Raw genomic sequence first — 19,097 nt, forward strand, 5'->3', positions numbered from 1 at the left:
GAACCCAGTATTTTAATTTAATTACTATACAAGGTGAATTAAACTGAAATGTTTGCAATTACTTTCACTGTGTTAGCTGTTTACTGTGTGAACTGAAAATCCACCCACTAGGCCCGGGGATCATAAATTCATCAGTACAAGGCACAACCCAAACCACTATGCACCTTCACTCACTTGGCTGGACCAATCAGACGATGGGCAATTTGGGGTGAAGGAGGCGGGGTGGCACTCTCAGCCAGAGAAAATGGATGGTCCTGGATCTGCCCACAAAATCAGCCATCTGCCTCTTCAAGTTAGGTAGACCCTTAGTAATGGGCCATTAAGGGGTGCTTTGTGGCTGTGTACTCTTGGACCTGCAATTGTATGACACTGGACTCAACAACTGATTGTTCCTGTCCAGTTATATGTCCCAAGGAGTACAGAATATTCCCCTCCCAATACTTATATGAATGAAACTCTGTTATAAAGGGGTTCTGGTCTTTAAAGAGGAGGATGCATGACTGATGCATATAGAAATGTGAACTGGAGATCTTGAGTAAGATCCTGCTTGAAGCAGTAGTGAATCTTTCTGACCTCTGACCAGAAAGCATGGATCAGCCTCCGTGATGGCAGTTGGCAGGACACAGACTTGTTGTTCTGCCAGTACCTTGTTCTGGCTTTCCCCAAGAGCTGTGAACACTGTCTCTTCACCTCAGTGATGTGCTGCAGGACTTGTGCTTCGTTAAAAACAAGATTTATCAAGAAGGCCATATTGATGCTGTGTTGCTAACTCTGAGAGCTTAGTGACATCAGCAGTGGCCTTGTTAGGTCCATTGCCAAGCAGTAGCAAGAGGCTTGTTGGAGAAAGTTTTGGTAGCTCACCAGGGACTTCTCCTGGACTGGAAGCACTTTCACACACTTCAGATTATGCCCAAATGGAAGGGAGTTTCGGGGAGGAGGGGTGCCTGCATGCTTCTTTTTAAGCAAAGAGCAGCATAAGGAGTTGCTTTCTGGGTGGGAGTGCTAGGGTCAGTGTTTCCTAGCTATACCTCTGGGGCTGCTTTCTTTCCCTCACAGGCTGGGTAGGACAGAACCAGAACCAGCCTTCCTCTCACAGACAAGTTCATAGGTACACAGGTTCAAAGATGTTCATAGGAAGATTTCTAGCTCCCTACTTATTTGTGGGGGGGATGGACTGATTTGTGAAAGGATTTGCCAACACCGAGGGAAAATGGGATCTATGCCCTGGAACCCGAGTGCCTCCACCCAGGGAGAGTGCCTATGGGAGGGATTAGGGACAGGGCATAGCCCAAGCTGTCCTTGTCCAAGCTTCTGCCCCACGCTGTGCAGGGATCAGGATTTGCCCCCCAGGGGAGCCCTGTTGGAAGGCTGGTAAAGGACAACAGGCGACAAGCTCATCAGTGAAGGGGAATCAGAAGAACCCTTCAGTGACCGAACATTTAAATGGCGGAGCAGTTTTGTTGTGACACTTCACACACAGAAATCCCCTTCAACCTGGGTCTGAGCCACAGTCACCTCAAAGGGATCTTGTGGAAGAATAGAAAGGGCCACAGCCCCCCTCCCACCTCCCCCAGCCAGAGGGGCCCTAGCTAAGAAGCGGCAGCTGTGTGCTTGCAGCAACACCTGGCATTTCATTAGCCACAACAAATGCATTTGGACAAGTAAGTCCCAGCAGATGCCAGACTTTGGGAGCTTGTCAGTCTCATGATCCTCTCTAAGCTCCAGCATTCCCAAATGAGTCAACCAAATGGGAAAGAAGTCTTTCATGAAATCTTCAAATCCCCCGTGTTCTTGTGAAGGAATGGAGAAGAGAGGAAATCTAGCTCATTTGCACACAGCACTCTCAATGACATTTGCACTGCGTCATGGGCTCCCCACACCTGGCTGCAAGCTGAATGATCATGGAGAGCAGGATAGGCAGTAACATTTTGCTGTTAGCTGTTCTGTCACAGGAGGGCACTGTCTTAGCGCTGATGCTGGGGGAAAGAGTTTGGTCAGAGCCGCTTGTAGGTTGTAAAACTGCAAGGTTTTGGATACAAAGCCACAGGCATAACCCCAAGACAGACTTCCCTTTGGTGGGCAACACCACTCAGAGCAATTGCTAAGTTACACCTGAGACCAGATGCCCAATGAGTTGAACAAACACAAATTTCCAGACTCTTGATCAGACCTGAGGAGGGACTTGAGCTCTGACCCTTCCCTGTAGGTTATGATCTGTTTTTAGTACCAGGAAGCTATCTCAGAGCTGCCCCTTTCCTCAATAAGGAAGGAAGTGGCACAGAAGGATAGAGGTAAATCTTCAAAATGCAACCTAATCCTGCCCATTACCCTACCAAGTCCCAGCCCCCAATTCCCCTCAGCCCCTGTCATCATGCATAAACTCACTGGGTTCACACTTGCCTTTGGTTCCAGCTTGCTCTACTCATCCTCTTCGTTCCCAGTCAATCTCTCATGTGCCAGGGGATCCTGACCAGAGCCACCGGAGGTGCTGAAAGTCCCGGCTGGAGAGCCTTTTCTTTCAGAGCCTGAGGACTGGCATCCACCTGATACCCTTAAAATCCACATCCCTGGTGGGCTTTGGCCATACCTAGAATTAGCAATAGCCAATTTAGCCCCCCAGGACACCCTGAGCCCAGGGATGGGGGAGATGAAAATCCACTAAGGCAAAATGTATCCCCTTCTGAGACTGCCACCCTACTGCAGGTAGGCCAGACCCTTGGCCCATGCTAGCACATTTGGGCCAGCACTGATTGCAAAGACAGCATCCCTTATTGTTGTCCTCTTCTTCTTTTTTGTTTTTTTGTTGGTGGGGGAAAGTGCAGGGCCGGGGTGGGAGTTAGAAGGTTCTGGCAGTAGGAAAGAGGTCAGGGAGGGTTCCTGGGAACAGATGTGGTGGGCAGCATACACAACTCGGGCTGACAGGTGGGAAGCAGGGAGGGATCCCTGCAACAAGCGATCCTCCTTGTTGCTAAAACTAAATCCACTTCCCTAGTGCCTGAACCTCCTACCCCTAACTCCACAATGCCTGGGCCTCTACCTCTGCCCCATCTCCCTGCTGCTGGAGCCCCTAACTCCCACTCCGACAATAAGAAGTCCTAAGAACTAAGCGTGCTTCCTGGGTCCCAGAGCACATGTGGGAAACAACCCTTGGGGAGCAGGACGCTTACTAGCTCATGCTGAAGTTTGCTGCTTTGGCTGGAAGTAGGGGTGGGACATCGTCTTGTACTCTTGAGAAGGGGCCAGCAGATTCCACAGCAATGGCATAGACAGAAATGACTTCACAGCACAAATGGCTGGTGCAGCCGGTGGAAGCAAGTGGGAGTCCTGCCTGTGCCGGGGAGCTGAGTCAGCTCATGGTTGCTGCTCTTCTCTCATGGCAGCAAAGCAGTCCCCATCCCAAGTCACCATTTAGCTTGTCCCAGCTACCTGCTTGGACTTGGCACAGGTGTGATTTATTCATAGGAGATGCAGAGAAGCCAGAGGATCTCCTGACTTCAGCAGCAGGCTCCAGGTTGGCACTGGAAAGGGACAGCAAATGTGGCTCACTCAGCTGAGCCAGTATGCTGGGCCTTGGGAGACAATAATCCCTGTGCAGAACTGCTACAAGTAATGGTTTATGCAAATTTTGCTAATTTGCACGTCAATCAATATATTTCATATTACCATAAGCTACCATACAAATAACAGCACTGTTTAGTAAGAAATGGAGCTCTCAGGGCAGACTGCCTCTATTCATGGCCTTCCCAGAACACCTCAGCTGGGTGCACAGGGATGATCTCCAGAGTGACAGGGTAACTCATTCCCCCAGGCTAAGCTTGATGCAAATAAGAGTTGTGGGGAGAGGGTAAAAGCTAGGTGTGTGCGAAGCAGGCCCTATTCAATTTGGATTCGGCCCAAATCAAGGACAGGGATTTGATTTGTTGATTCGGATCGCTGTCCCTGATTCAATTCGGCTGAATCTGAAGATTTGATGTTGATTCGAAGAATCGGCAATTTGGACATAGCCACAGCTTTAAAAGTTTTTTCTACATACCTTGAGGCAGCACGCACAGCTCATGATGACTACAATGCTGGGGCACATGGAACGTCCCACAAGAGTGCAGGGGGGCCCTCCACATGCTCAGTGGCGAACCCAGAAGTGGACCTCAAGTACTTCTGGTCCACTTCTGGGTCTGCTGGGAAGCACGCTCAGCAATCAGCCTCAGGGGTACTCCTGGTGTACCCCACCCAGACCCATGAGGCACCAGTCACCGAGCTGGGGAGGCGGGGAGGGGAGCCCTGCGCACTTCCTGGTGGACCTGGAAGTGGACCGGAAGTGGTTCTGGTCCACTTCCAGGTCTGCTGCCGAACGCGCCGGGGAGCCCCCCCACACTCCTATGAGGCACTCCATGCACCCCAGCATCGCCGCATTCACGAGCTGCCTGCTACCTAGAGGTATGTAGAAAAAACATTTAAAATGTGTCTATGTCCGAATCTATGGCTGAATCTTTCTGAGTTTCTCCAAATTGATTCAGAGGGTTCCGATTCAATTCGGACAGTTTAAAGGGTCTCCTGATTTGATTCAGATTTGGAGATTTGGCCACCGAATCAGGCCAAATCTCTGCTGAATTGAATCAGGGACTGAAACTTTGCACAGCCCTAGTAAAAGCCTCTCACGGAAAGGAATACTCTATAATGGAACCTTTTAGGCAACCCAAATATATACCTCTTCCTTACAATATAATTCCCTCCCTCCATCAAAAGTCTTCGAGGAGGGTTATAGCCCTGGATGCAGGGTTATACCCTGCATCCAGGGTATGCAGATCCACAATAGAGACCTTCTGTCATTCTACTGTAGGAGCAACTGCTATTAAGCCATGCAGTCATTGTGTATGTGAACTGCCCAGAGGCAGAGGTGCAACCCATGCTTTGCAACTGAGAAATACTTTGATTGGGAGATAGCAGACAAACCAGAGTTAGGACTGGGTGGACAATGTGGTCTGTTGGTGAGAGGCTGCATATCCAAGAACATAGTTCGGACCATTCCTTGTAAAAGGCAGCATAACAAAGGTGCTGAGACTTGGCTTGGTCATAAAAGACTCAGGCTCTGTTCCCAGATCTACCCATGATGACCTTGTCCAACCTCCCAGTTAACTTATCTGTGCAGTGGGTGTATAGGTTGATATGTGAAGCTCTCACTGGTCATAAGAGTTGTGAAGTACACAGATGTTACTGCAATTAGTAGAAGAGCAGGGGCAGGAATTCCCAGGGTGCATCTCAATGTTCTGTCCCTAGGGTCCGAGATGCTTGGGAGAGCTGGGTGGGGTATCTCCCACATGCAAGCACAGCATTTGACATTTCCACTAAGCTGGGGGAAAGCGTGACAAATCAGATGGATGGGCAGGTGTCACACAAAATGTGCATCTTTCACAGTTTTGATCCTGTCTGCCACGTGCCGCTTTATAAAAGCCTGAGTGAACATCCTCTGCCTTGCCCACACTGATAGTGCTCCTGCCCCTTCTGCTGCCATCCATCAGCCAGCCTTCCCTGTCTGGACTTGCATAGCTCCTACGCTGAAGTCCCTGCTGCACAGCAGATCTGTCTCTCTCTATTTCCCTAATCTTCTTCCCGTCATTGTGGAAGCCAAGTCACCAAAGGGACCCCTGACAGACAGGCCAAGGACCAAGCATACCTGTGGACTGAAGCTAGTGACTCTAGCTAGGGTGGGCCCTCCAGGTGGGAGGGGTCGGGGGACAATGTGTACACAGAGAATTGCTGTCGCCCTGGGAGGTTTTATGTCCAAGGGCTTCCAAGCTGGTGCTTTCCTAAGGTGACAATCTTTTCAAAATGGAAAGGCTGTGGGGAGCCAGATCCCTCACCACCCCTTGGATGAACCTCGCATGGCTCCATCCCACTCCCTGGCCAAGCCCTGTGGCTACGCATTCCCAATGAAGCCCCAGACCCCAAGTACTACCCCAGCTGGGTAGTGCCCCCAATACCAGCCCTAGCCCCTGCATCAGTCCCTCCCTTACCTTGGGACCTCAATCTGCTGCCCCTCTTGGCTCCCCAGCCTCCTCCCCCCCATAGACTTACCTGAAGGGAGCTACTCTCTACCACTGCCTGGCTATATTCCTGGCCATGTGCACACACATGCACATGGTGACACTTGCATCTCACTCCCCCCAGCCCCAAGTACCCCCTTGCAGGTGGGAACTCTGCCAGCCTGCAAGGGGAAACCTACCATTTCCCATGTTTTTTCTCCACAGAGAATGGAAAACCAGTTCCCTGCATGATACTGGGAATCTGGGACAAATGCTTTCCTGGAGTCATTCAGCCTGGGACCAGGACTTGATGTTCATATTTTAGGACTGTCCCACCTAATTGGGGATGGGTGGTCACCATATGCTTTTCTGTGCTGAGTAGCACCAGCAGTACAGGGCTGGAGCAATGAGTGGAAAACTGGATGTCAGGACTCCTGAGTTCAGTTCCCTGCTCTGAGAGCTCAGTGGCACATACTAGTTAGAGTATGAAGAGCTGGGAAACAGGACTTCTGGGTTCTATTGCTGGCTCTGTTACTTGAATCACTATGTGGTTTCAACATTGACCTCAGACTTATATCTTAAAAATAGAGACCCCACAAGTAGGGACTGTTCTCACTCTCTCTGTGCCTCCATTTCCCAAGGTGTACACAGTGGTCAGGCTGTTGGGAGACTGGCAGAACTTGTGTACTATGGGATCATACAGTGCTGCCCCACAGGAGCCAGCCACTGCTGTGGGTTGGTAACAGTGAGATTCTCCTCACTGCCTTTGTGTTGTGCAGGGCACCAAGTGACAGGCCCTTGGTACAACATTTCTCCCTTTGGAGAACAGTTGGAGAGGCTCACCAGCTGTGCTGTAGCAGAGAAGCCGCTGAAGTCCAAACACCTATATCTGCAGGGGCTGCACTGTTCTCACATGACTGGGGATAGACTTATTTTTCCACACTGCCTTCTCCTAGTCCCCCAGACACAGCTACATGCAGAGACTCTGGGGCAGCAACAGTGAGAGTCAAAAACAGGCAGGTCCCTGCACCATTATGGTTACAGGGAGCACTTCTGTGTCAGATCAGGGCCACAGCACTTCCCATGAATGTTGCTTGTCTCCCGAGGCTGAGGGGGCATGGCAAGCGCCTGCAGGTGGTGGTGGCAGTGGCGGGGGCATGGAGATGGCAAGCAAGGAGCTTCCACAGGTGGCTATGGTGGTGCTGGTGATGGGGGCAGGCTGAGTGGGGAGCTCCCACAGGTGGCCACAGCGGTGTTAGCAGCAGGGGGGTGGGGGAGGAGAGCGGCAAGCGCCGACTGGCAGAGGCAGCCAGCGGGAATTGCTGGCAGCGACGGCAGTGGCCAATCTCAGGGAGTGCACGTGTACCCACGTGCACCCACCACGTGTCGCCAATGACACTTTCCAACACCAGGCAGCAGGGTATTCGCTCCATGCCAGCAACATGTCACATGAAAACAAGCTTCATAGTCACCATCTGACCAGCACAGAAGCATTGGAGCCCATTTGCTCCAGAACAAAGGCCCTTCTACTGGGACCAAGTGCTGGAATCAGGGTGAAGTAGAAGTTATAGCGAGCAGATTTCCAGTCTGTCCTTAGCCACGAGGAAAAAAGAGCTGATTCCTGGTGGATGGTCTCGCTCTGTACAGAGACAGCAAGCTGGAACTAGGTGGCAGTCTGCTGGTCAGTTCTGTGTGGCTTTCCACCTCCTATGGTCAGCATGAGGAGGCTGGACTCATTGGTCCCACCAAGGGGACCTTTTCCCCTTACTATTCCAGCCCCTGATGTTCCTAGGTGTGGATAAATATGTACATAGAGGAGTCTTAGGCCTGCCTGACAACCACAGTGGAGTTTTGAGGGTGACAGTCCTGTGCTCTTCCATAAGATGAGTATCTCCAGGAGGCTCCTTCCCTGGTAGACAGGGTGTTGCTGTCGCACTAAGGTGAGGAGGTAAGGGTTTGAAAACAGACATGGATATCAACCACACCCACTCATCCCTTGGGCTCACAGTGCACAGGACCCAGTGGCCCCACTCTGAACTCTGTGTGGGGACAGTAGTCCCTCCAGCACCCTCCCTTCCTTGAGTCCTGTCCGATAGATAATACTGCCCCCTCAACAGGTCACCTTCAGTACAGAGTTAGTATGCCCCCAGGGACAGAGGTATGGGGTGGGGGCGGAGCGTTACGCTTATCCCTGTAATGCCTGGCAGCCCCTCCAGCTGCACAGCACAGTCTGAGCCGAACCCATCAGCTGCAGCCGGGGGAAAGCAAGACAGCCTGCAGCCTTCAATTCTGCACTGCTGGAGAAGGTGAGAGGCTCGGCACAGGCAGATAGAGGGGGGCACAGTGTAGTCCAAGCCATGTCAGAGCCACTGGACAGGAGCACAGAAGGGCATAACAGGGTAGCACTTGCTAACCAGAGTCAGGGAACAGAGCTCGGTGCAGCGTGGAACATGGAGCCTGCGAGCTTCAGACATCTGGCAGCCAGTGCCTTCTGATCATTGGTGAGATCATTCTGCGGTTTTGCCCAGAGAGATCACTTTATTCAGGGAGATAGTGAAGCAGCTTGATTCAGTGAGACTGCATGAGGTTCTGTGCCAGCCTCTTACATATTTCTGCCCCAGTGAGATCAGTGCATGGGTCTGCCCCAGTGAAACTGTTATGTGGTTCTGTACCCGCAAGTTTATTATACGGTTTCACCTCTGAGATAGCTAATGCCCAAAAAGACCATTAGGCAGGTCCGCTTGGGGATACTGTGAGGTGGTTCCACCTGAGAGACCGTTTCACGGTTCTTCCTGGGAAGCCTGTTATGCGGTTCACCCGGGGGGGACCATTATGTGGTTCTTCATGGGAACATCATTATGCAGTTCCGCCTGGGAAGATCATTTGGCGATTCTGCCTGGAGAGATTGTCTTGCAATTCTGTCTGGTGACATTAAGAGCTGGCTCATTGACTAATCTCAAAAAAATAGTTCACCATTTCGTCCATTACAAGGCCTGAAGAGACTGTGATTATTAGCTAGCCTGACTTCCTGCATAACACAGGCCATCACAGCCCTGCCCTGAATTAATTCTTATCTGAACGTATCTTTTAGAACATGCTTTTTAGAAAAACGTCCAACCTCAACTAAAAAATAACTGTGAAGAAGTAGTTCTAATGATTATTTATCCTCAGTGATAAGAATTTGCCCCTTATTTTATGTCTAAATTTGTCTAGCTTCAGCCTTTTCTCTTGGATTTTATTACACCTTTGCCTGCTTGTCTGAACAGCTTTCTGTTAACAAATTTCCATTTCCCATACAAGTACTTAACAACTGCTAAGTGCAAATAGGTTACGCTCCTAGTCTCTCACTATAAGGCACATTTTCTAATTTGTTAATCTGTTTCATGATTCTTCTCTGAACCATCGAGTATATCCACATCCTTTTTGAACTGTGGGACCTTGAGGCTGGCAGCAGTGTTTCACAGTAGCAGTTTCACCCGTGCCAGGTATAGATGTAATATAAACTCCTAACTCCTGGGTTTATAACTCCAAGGATTACATTAGCTTTTATAGCCACAAAGGTGCACTGGAAGCTGATGTTCACCTGAGTATCCTGGCACTCCAACTCTTTCTCAGAGTCACTGCTTCCACAGATAGATTTCCTCCATCTTATAAATATGGCCTGCATTTTTCTTGTTGTTCCTAGACTTTACATATAGCTATACTGGAACCTATGCCGTTTGTTTGTGCCCAGTTTATCCAGGTGTCTAGATAGCACTATTATCAATTATTTTTCTTTTTCCTTACTTGCCACTCCTCCAAACTTTGTGTCATATGCAAAAATGAACAATAAGGATTTTTTGTTTTCTTCCAAGTCACTGATAAAAAGGTCAAACAGCATAGGATTAAGAACCAAACCCTGTAGGACTCAAGAAACACAAACCTGTTTAATGATGGGTCCTTGTTAACAGTAACATTGTGACCTGCAAATTAGCCAGTTGTTAATCCATTCAACATACTCTGCATTAATTTTTGTATAAATACCATCATCTATTTGTATGAATAGTTGTCAGTACAGAATCATCATAGAATATGGGTTTTTCAAGTGAGGTTTTTGCAGGGATTAATACTTGGCCTGACACAGTTCAACGTTTTTGTCAGTGGTCTGGAAATAAATATTAAAAAATCCCTTCTGATAAACTTTGCTGGTGACAAAAAGACTGGTAAATGTAATCTATACTGAAGCGGACAGGGCTGTTTCTATGTAGTGAGATGGATCATTTGGCAAACCGAGCCTATTTAGACAAAATGTGGTTTAGTATAGTCACACTCAAAAGCCATTCATCTAGGGGAGAGGAATGCAGACCATGTCTACAAAATGAAGGACTATATCCTGTAAAATAGTGACTCTGAAAAAGGATCAGAGAGGTCAAAACACTCAACCCAGACTCCCAGTGTGATGCCATGGTAAAAACAATTAACGTGATCTGTGACATCTGTATAAACAGGGAAGCAGTCAGTGGGACAGACATGAGAAGGATTTTACTTTTGTATTTTGCAGTGTTGAGACTGATACATGGAATATGATTACATTAGCTGACCTAATGATCCCTTCTAGCTTTCAAGCCTCTGAATCTGTGATTGGGTTGTTATGCTGATTTCCTTTTAGTGAGATCCTTTTATGTCCCTGTTTGGCTTTGGTCCTGGCACCCACAGAGTGCCCTTTATGGCAATTTGCCATTCATCTTGGTGAAAGTGCCCCTAGCCAGGATCAGATTTCTCTTGTGGCAACTGTGGGGGTGTGGGTGATTTTGAGCGAGACCTTGTATCCGCACGGCCTATCTCCTTTACCCTGGATGCAGAGAGACCATTTCCTCAGAATAGAAAGGGATTGTAGAAATCTGGCTCTTTAACTGTTTCCCCAGCAATTCCATGGCTCATTTGCTGAATGCCAGATCTCTGGCTGAATTGGGAAATGGTCACAGGTGAGGGACAGGATGCAGGAGGCGAACAAGCTTAGTTTTCTGTCAGCAACACTAACCCCAATGGGGAAAGCTATGCTCCTGGTCTTTTCACTCATGCTCCTCTGCTTTTTTAGCAGCGCAAAGTCCCTCTGACTGGCCACATCTACACAAGATATTGACTGATCAATCGTAACTGCTCAAGTACTAAATGACTGCATGGTAGCCAGAGTTATTGCACAGTAGCACCAAGAAATGGCTTTTTCATGACACTGTCTGCACAGTAGCTCATGACTAGTGTGCAGTAGCATTGCATCATGCTTTCTGCAGCATGATGCTACTGCACAGTAGCCATGGGCTACTGCACAGTCTGTCTCTCATGTAGACATAGCGACAGAGAGGCCGAGTGGGCTGAGTTCTCAGTGTGAGCACTTTTGCTGTAGATAGAGTGGGCCGATTGAATGCCCTCTACGACCGAGAGCAGGGCTACCCAGCCTTTTCCTCAGCATGACCCCATTTAAACATTGGAAATATTTTGTGACCCTGAAACGATGCAGACAAGATCAACAAGGAAGAATTCATCACATTTCTACTTTTGTGTCTTGCACTCCTTTTGTTTCTCATTCTTATCCTTGTCATTAGTTTTACTGCCAGAGCTCGAAGCAGAAACTTTTCGGAGAAAAGCATCCAGGTTAGATTTCTGTCATGTAAAACATATTTCAGTCAGCCAGTATCAAATTACTGATCTTAAATCAGCTTCCTATAATGTACAGGCACCTTGAGTTGGAGATGCAACTGTCGTGCACAGATGAATAACTGCCATGTGTGAGAGTTGCGTACTTCTAAACAGGAAGTGTATTCATCATGATTGGTCAATACTCTTGAATGTCTTGGTGACCCCATTTTTTATTGTTGCAACTCCAAATGGTTGGAAACCATTGCCCCAGGGGAAGATAAAAGTAGCAGTAGGCCCCGCACAACTCTTTGATTTGTTCCCAATAACACAGGGGTTTTCAACTTTTTGGGGTCATTCTACCCCCCGGCGGCTGGTCGAAAAGGCAGGAGTCTCCTGGTGGCCAGACAAGCTGGGGGGAGGGGGTGTCCCCCAGCGGCCGATCAGCGATCATGCCAGCGGCAGGACAGTGGTGGAAGTACTCACCCACTGCCGAGTACCTTCTGAGGCCATCCCAAGTACCAGCGGGGGTATGCGTACCCCTGGTTGAAAACCCTTGCATAACAAGTTTCCTTTTATTGGGTGAGCCTTAGTGTTCCTCCACTCCCCTTAACTACTATACTGTAATTTTGTTACACTTTGTTGCTAATGGGATACACTGTCCCTAGGGAGAAGAAAAGGAGACTCTAGTATAGCGGGGGGTGGGGGGGGGGGTAGAAAGTAGGAGTCCCAGGGGGTGCAGGGGAGATCCAAGCTAATGTTCCAGTGCAGGGAGGGGGTTTAGCCCTCTGGGGAGCAAAGGACTGGGGTGGTGCAATAAGGACTCTCTGAAAAAGAACTGCTGCTGTGTTGTTTGGGATGTCAGCACCTCTGAAGAAAACCCAGGGTCTCAAAACCAGAGGCTTGCCTGTAGAGAAGCCACACTAGGACTGGCGGAAGAGCATCCTACAGGAGAAGAACTAGATAAGGTGGTTTAGGCCTTTACAAGAAAGCTGCAATCCCTCAGGGCCCTTCTTCAGAGATTACTGTTTCCTGCACATAGGATCACCCAGAATCCTGATTCAACGTGCAGAGCTGGCCACAGAGCACCATGTCATTGCTGGCTACCTAGCCAGAGAGAATGGGGAAATGAGTTCTCTGAGATGGGCCTGAAATAGCTGCCCTCCAGACCCAGCCACCGCTAAAGTCCAAACTTCACTCCAGAATTTCCCTCCAACCCCTACAGAGTCAGCCAGGCATGCATGGCTTTGGGCAAAGGTCCCCAGAAGGCCTGTGGGGCTCTGAGCTCTTGCAGGGGCTCAGGACAAGATGCCTCTGCCCTATCATCCCAATGTGTGCCATGTCCTAGCCAGGTCCCTAGTGCTATTGCGTGAGGCTGGGCCCCTGTGAGCTCAAACTGCAAGGACCTCTCTGTGCAGGTACTTCAGAGACTTTTCTTACTGAGGTGCTGGGGGTGGATCATTAGAGGGGCAGATGGATCTGCTGCACTGGGCTGAGAGGAGAAAAGAAAACCAGTTCATGCCCTGCCTGCCCTCCCTAGCACTATAAATGGGGGACATCTGAAGGGAACTTTATCTAAATGCTCTACACCCCAGAGAGACTTTCCTGGGAAGGAGCAGGAAGGATAATTAGACACCTGGCCAGAGAGCAGAGCCCACAAATAAACTTGGTTCAAAATAGTCACTCAGGTCAGGGCTAATTAGGTGAGTTGGGATTAGATGAACCTGCAAGGGAGAGAAATTCCATTGTGACCCCATCAAGCCAGTAGGGGTTGCCTTGGTATAGTGGTGAACCTAGCATTTGGCTGGGGGAAACTAGTGACTCTGCGGGGAAAAAAAATTAAAAAGCACGTGATGCGGGGAGGGGAATCTGTAGCATTGCTGGCATAGTACTGGGCCAGGGGTCAGCTATGAGAATAGCAGGAGGCTTCTGGCTCTGGCCTCTGGCTCCCTACAACTTGTTCTGATAAGCGTTGCAATGTGGTCTTCCCCTTGGGCCTGCCCAGGGCTAGCCCATCCCAGAGGAGGGCACCCTTGATAAGTGGAATTAGGTCTACATAGTCCCTGGGAGAGGAAGTATGTCTTGGGCTGGGGCTTCAGAAACCATGGTCTAGTTCATAGCTCAGTGTCAGGCTTCCTCTATGACCTATGCCAAGTCCCACTGATCCTCACTGTCCCCTAGGGCTGAGTACCCTATGTAAAGCATGGTAGGAAGAGGCCCTCCAGGATGATCTAACACAGCTGAGGGTATTCAGCCTGTTCATTAGCTAGGAGCCCATGAAGAGGGGATAGGAGGGAGCAGCACAGGGCTGTAGGCTAGGAAAGGCCAAGACATTTTCAGCTGGGTTGGGGGATGCAGTTCAGTGTATTTGTGCACTTCAGGATCCTGCCCAGAGACACACATGGATTTGAAACTTCTTCTCAGGAGGCACAGGCATAGACCTGGACACAGATTGCCACCCCCAAGGGTGTCTGACAGGGTCAATGGGGGTCTGCTTGTTGGACAGCCTGGTTCCACTCCCCCATGAAGTGGGGTCTGGCCCAGGCAGCAGCCAATCTGGACCACTCACCAAAGGATCTGTTATCCCAGTCTTGAGCAAAGAGACCCAGATAAGAAGCTACTTTTTTGTCTGGGACAAACACAGCAGAATGTCCTTTCATGGGGTTTGTCATGAGAAAGATCCAATCCAGTATGGACAGGGAATATCGCTGCTCTTATTCTTGTCTTGTAAACTGCAGTAATATGCAGTGGCTGGAATACTCCTTTTGAAGGAATATTTGTTGTTGCTCTTTGGTGTTCTCAAGAGAGTTCCTTTCTCTGAAGGATGAATTCGTGGAACTCACCACATGACTTGTTGAAGCTGCCTTAAGCACATAGTTCACCCCTGTTCAAGGTCAGTTCTCATCCTATTACTCTTGTCTGCCCAGAGATTCTTTATCCTCGAGAATGTTTCGGCCACTGGAGCATTGCACACAGGCACAGCTAACACAAGCTCTGCTGTCTTCAGAAGAGCTGGACACTTAATGTCAAAGAATAATTTGTCCCCTCTTGATCCACTGGTTCTGTACCTTGGAGCTTTGGCTTTGCTTCAGTGTGTATGCACAATGCATTGTGCAAGGCTTCTCCCTCCAGATCTGACACGTGCAGCCCTGAAACAGTCCATGACATCCACAGATATGAACTTAGTGGAAAGGCTAAGTGCTGTGAAGTGTTTCAAAGAACTTGAACCAAAAGGGAACTATTTCTTCAGTAGTCAGCACTTCTTTTGTGCATGCTCAAGGCATCTAGTGTAAATTCAGTTTGAAGCATGGTAGGCATCTTCTCCAAATTCTGACTTGCTGTGAAACCAAAGAAGTCTCACAACCTGTTCTTCACAACTGGCATTCAGCTTTAGTTTCCACCACTCTTTATGTCCGTGGCCTGAGCTACATCACCTTCAAGTACTTTCACTGCTGTGCAGAAAGCATTCAGATAACTATGCATAAAGTAAAAAGAGACTTCACCAAGAGAGATGTTTTTATTACTTGTCTGTTCATGTTGTTAACCAGTTATGACGCCTTATATCAGTGTGAGAGTTTCTTGCCCTTATGAGTACGCTTTCACAGTGTTTCAGCATTTAACGTCTCTCAGTAGCTGAAAGAAGTGATAGGCTTCCTACTGAAATATACCAAAAGATAGCAGTATTCTTTCTCCATGACTGCAAAATGTTCCTAGAGCTCCTTCACCTTTTCAGCAGAGTTTGATAACTTATTCTAAATGCTGATTATTAAGTTTTTCACAACCCACTTCAGCTGCCTACATCCATGTTTGGCTGTGTTATGCAATACATGAGTTTAACAGTTTGCTTGTGGCAGGTTAGGTGGTAATGCCTTCAAATGGCAAAATACAGAATGAGTTTTCCCATAATGAAGTGAAGCATTATCAGACACAAAGGAAGCCAAGTTTTCTACCTTCGAGTCTCTCAGGAGGGTCCTTGGTTACAGACATTATTGTAGCCCTTTGCCCTCAGTTGTATATTCAGGTGTTTTCTCCTTACTCATAGCCAACAGCCTGGAGAGCAGAAGAGGGATATGCAGTGTGTTGCCAAGCAAGCATGCTGAGAAGTCAGAAAGAAACAGTAGCACACTGCCAGGGGGCAGGGGAGGCCCTGGGCAATTAGGCTGAGAAGCAGCAGCAAGCTGTGGATGAATAAGAACCAGGGAGCCTGGCTGAAGGTCAGAGGTCCTCTTGAGGCATACCAGTGTATATAGCTAACAAAGGAGCAAGGTGGCAAGCATCACATCCATCCATCTTTGGCACTCCAACCCAGGTGACCAAGGACCTATGTAGAGCTGGGGGGCCTATGGCACAAGTAGGGCCTGAATTTTCACTGCTAGATTCATAGTACAATGCCTTGATTACTCTGCTATTACACCACTGCTAGTTGGCTTGTGTGGGGGCAATTCAAACCAAGAATAAGAACAAATGTGCATCCCTATGGGGGTAAGTCAGGACGCAGGACTCAAGGCCAATAACTGAGACTGTCAGAATGAAATAGGGAAAGGTGAAAAGACCCAGTGTTTCTACTGGGGAATGAAACTGGTTCCTGCTGTGGCTGGGCTGGTACATTTGGATCCTTGCCACACTTGGCAGTGAGAGCACACACCTCATAAGGGGTGAAAAAGTGGGATGAGGCAGCTCAGGGGATTGTTTCTGAGAGAAGCCCTTCCTCTCCTGAAAGGCAGCATGTCATCATCCTGCATGAGAGAAACAAGGGAATCCCAATCAAATACTAACTGGCCTTTTGCTGAGCAGCAGACTAAGGGGGATTGGGCCATGGAATGGGTGAACCCCTCAACCAATTGCCAGTGCAGGAGTTGGAGCTTCCTCGAGGAGGACCCAGGATGCACTGCCAGGGTACTGGGCTGGGTGCCTTCCCCAGGGTGCCCCTAGGCTCCAAAATAGCTTATGATGATAGGATGTAGAGCAAGATGCCAGACCTTCCTCTCTGTGTCTCAGGAGAGCTGGGCCTGATTCAACCTTGGCACCTCTGCAGAGCCCAGCGATGGACCAGTGCACAGATGCACCCGCACCAGCTGTGTTAGAGGAGCTCCTGGAGATCACAGCCCAGAGTTTGGTGCACACCGAGGTGGCTGAACACTATGAGGTCATCCGGGAGCTGGGCAGGGGCAAGTATGGCCACGTGGTGCTGGTGACTCACAGGCAGAGAGGTAAGGAATGACGCCCACCTCATACTGCTCTGCTTCTGCCCCTGCTCCTCAGCCCCTCCCCAGCTGCCCTGAGTCAGATCAGTGGGTCCACTTGGCCTACTAACTTCTACACTCTGCTGGCCTAGGTCAGATCACCAGGCCCCTCTATTTTGGCACCCCCATGGCTCTGCTGTTCTTGGTCAGACCTACCCCAAGCATGGCTGACCCAATCCCCAGGGCAGCCAGCCATGCCATTCTCTTATTCAGTCCCTGCAGTACAGTTGCCTCCTCTCACTTCCCCATGGCAGCTGACTGAGTGGCCCTGCAGCAGTGAGTTCTGTTCCATGATGTGTGTTTGCCTGATGTCCTTCCTGCCCAGTCATGGTGCAAGTTGATCTCCAGAAAAAGCCTAACCCATCACCCTTGTCCCCAGGAACGCCCATGGCCCTCAAGCTGCTGCCCAAAGCCCACACGAAGCTGCACACCTTCCTTTATGAGTACTGCGTGGCGCTCTCCCTTGCCACTCACCCTGCCATCATTGGCATGTTTGGCATTGCCATAGAGTCTAGCCAGTACTATGGTTTTCTGTATGAACCAGCACTGCATAAAGACCTCATCTCTATCATCAAACCACGGGTGAGTGCTTCCACAAAGGCATAGGGATTGGAACTGTTCTTGGGAGAGCTGGGGTTGGTCCAGCCACAGTGCATGAGGCCTGGTTGGCTCAGGTGGGTTGGGGAATGGGATAGGCAGTCTATCCCTTTAAGGGGGACCAGCTCAGCAGGGGGAGACTGGCTACATATCCAATGTAAGAAATGCCAGAGCTCTCCTCAAGACTGGAATGTGTTTGCCAAGCTGGCAGGGCTGCCAGGATGCCACTGGTGTGCTGTGTGCCCTACTTCTGCCCTTATGCAGGATGGGATTCCTGAACCAGCTGCCAAACAATGCACCAAGCAGCTGGTGAGTGCCCTGGAGTTCATCCACAGCCGGGGGCTGGTGTACCGTGACGTCAAGCCTGAGAATGTGCTGCTCTTTGACCCCGAGTGCCGGTGCATCAAGCTGACTGACTTCGGGCTCACACGGCCCAAGGGCACCATGCTCAAACTGGTGGCTGGGGTGATCCCCTACACTGCCCCAGAGCTAAGCAGCACCACTGGCACCCAGGGCCTGCCTATTGACACCAGCCTGGATGCCTGGGCTTTTGGTGTGCTGCTCTTCTGCCTCTTGACCGGCTACTTCCCCTGGGAGCAGAGTCTGCCTCAGGACCCCTTCTTTGAGGACTTCATGCTGTGGCAGGAGTCAGGTCTGGATGTGGACCTGCCACGCCACTGGAAACGTCTGACAACTGAAGCCACCCGCATGTTGCGGAGCCTCTTGGCCCTGGACCCTGCGCAGCGCAGCCCTGTCAGCGGGGCCATGCGCTACGTTGACAGCCCCTGGAGAGTGAAAGACTGCCACAGCAAGGAGGATGCTAGCAAGCCCTAAGGTGCCTGCTGCTGGGGGGAGGGAAGAAGGATGTTGCCTTGTGTCCCAGCTGCAGTGTTACCAGGCCCTGCAAGTCTACTCCAGGAGAACAAGGTGCCAGGGGCTCTTGGAGTCACTGTAGCAGCCCCTGTCTCAGCACACTGACCAGTGATTATTGACCTTCCCTCCCAACCCCCGGCCTCCACTTCTGTAGTTCCTCAGTTTTTATAGACATAGATTTTTCTTGCTCAGACCCTCCCTCCAGGGAAGATGGCTTTCACTGCTTTGAGGAGATGCACACATGCCGGGAACAGTACCTAGGCACTGCTACTCCTCTGTTGCTATAGAAACAGAGCTAATTATGATAAACCATCTGTCTGTGGCTCTTTCTCTCATAAGGAAATGTGCAGGGGCTTCTCCCATAAGGAAATGGGGCTCCCTGGGAAGGGAAACCTGGCCTCAAGACCCATATCAGGATTGCCTATGGGGAGCATATAGACTTTCTTTATGCCCAGAGGCTCTACCCTGCGCCCAGTGCTGCATGACATTGGGTAATGGGGGGGGTGGGCATTGGGGAGCTGTGAGGAGATAGTTGGGGGTGGTCCCAGGGGACTCGTGGAAGTAGCAGGGGGATGGTGCCAGAGGGCTAGTGTGAGGTCATGTGGGGCTGGAGGTAGCAGTGGGATTGGGGTTAGGTGCTAAAGAGGAGGATTAGGGGTCTGTTACCCCAGTTGGTTGGGGTAATGGGGGCAGTGAGATGGGAGACAGTAGTGGGACTGGTTTAGGTGAGAACAGTGAAGCTGCATGTGTG

General features: G+C 49.9%; 1 protein-coding gene across 2 annotated transcripts; it reads left to right on the forward strand.

Moving 5' to 3' along the window:
* Positions 1-8,262: 8,262 nt before the first annotated feature.
* LOC102371284 (serine/threonine-protein kinase SBK2-like) lies at positions 8,263-19,083 on the forward strand. 2 transcript variants are annotated; one of them, XM_006018993.2, is made up of 4 exons: positions 8,263-8,326; positions 16,632-16,843; positions 17,256-17,458; positions 17,738-19,083. In XM_006018993.2, the coding sequence occupies exons 2-4, from the start codon at positions 16,678-16,680 to the stop codon at positions 18,305-18,307; spliced, it is 939 nt and encodes a 312-aa protein (XP_006019055.1). In that variant the 5' UTR covers positions 8,263-8,326; positions 16,632-16,677; the 3' UTR covers positions 18,308-19,083. The 2 variants fall into 2 exon arrangements, with proteins under 2 accessions (XP_006019055.1, XP_025054111.1); XM_025198326.1 differs by having other exon boundaries at positions 8,281-8,326; positions 16,669-16,843.
* The last annotated feature ends 14 nt before the right edge of the window (positions 19,084-19,097 follow it).

Source organism: Alligator sinensis, unplaced genomic scaffold, assembly GCF_000455745.1.
Source record: "Alligator sinensis unplaced genomic scaffold, ASM45574v1 scaffold428_1, whole genome shotgun sequence".
In the NCBI taxonomy this organism is placed as follows: domain Eukaryota; kingdom Metazoa; phylum Chordata; order Crocodylia; family Alligatoridae; genus Alligator; species Alligator sinensis.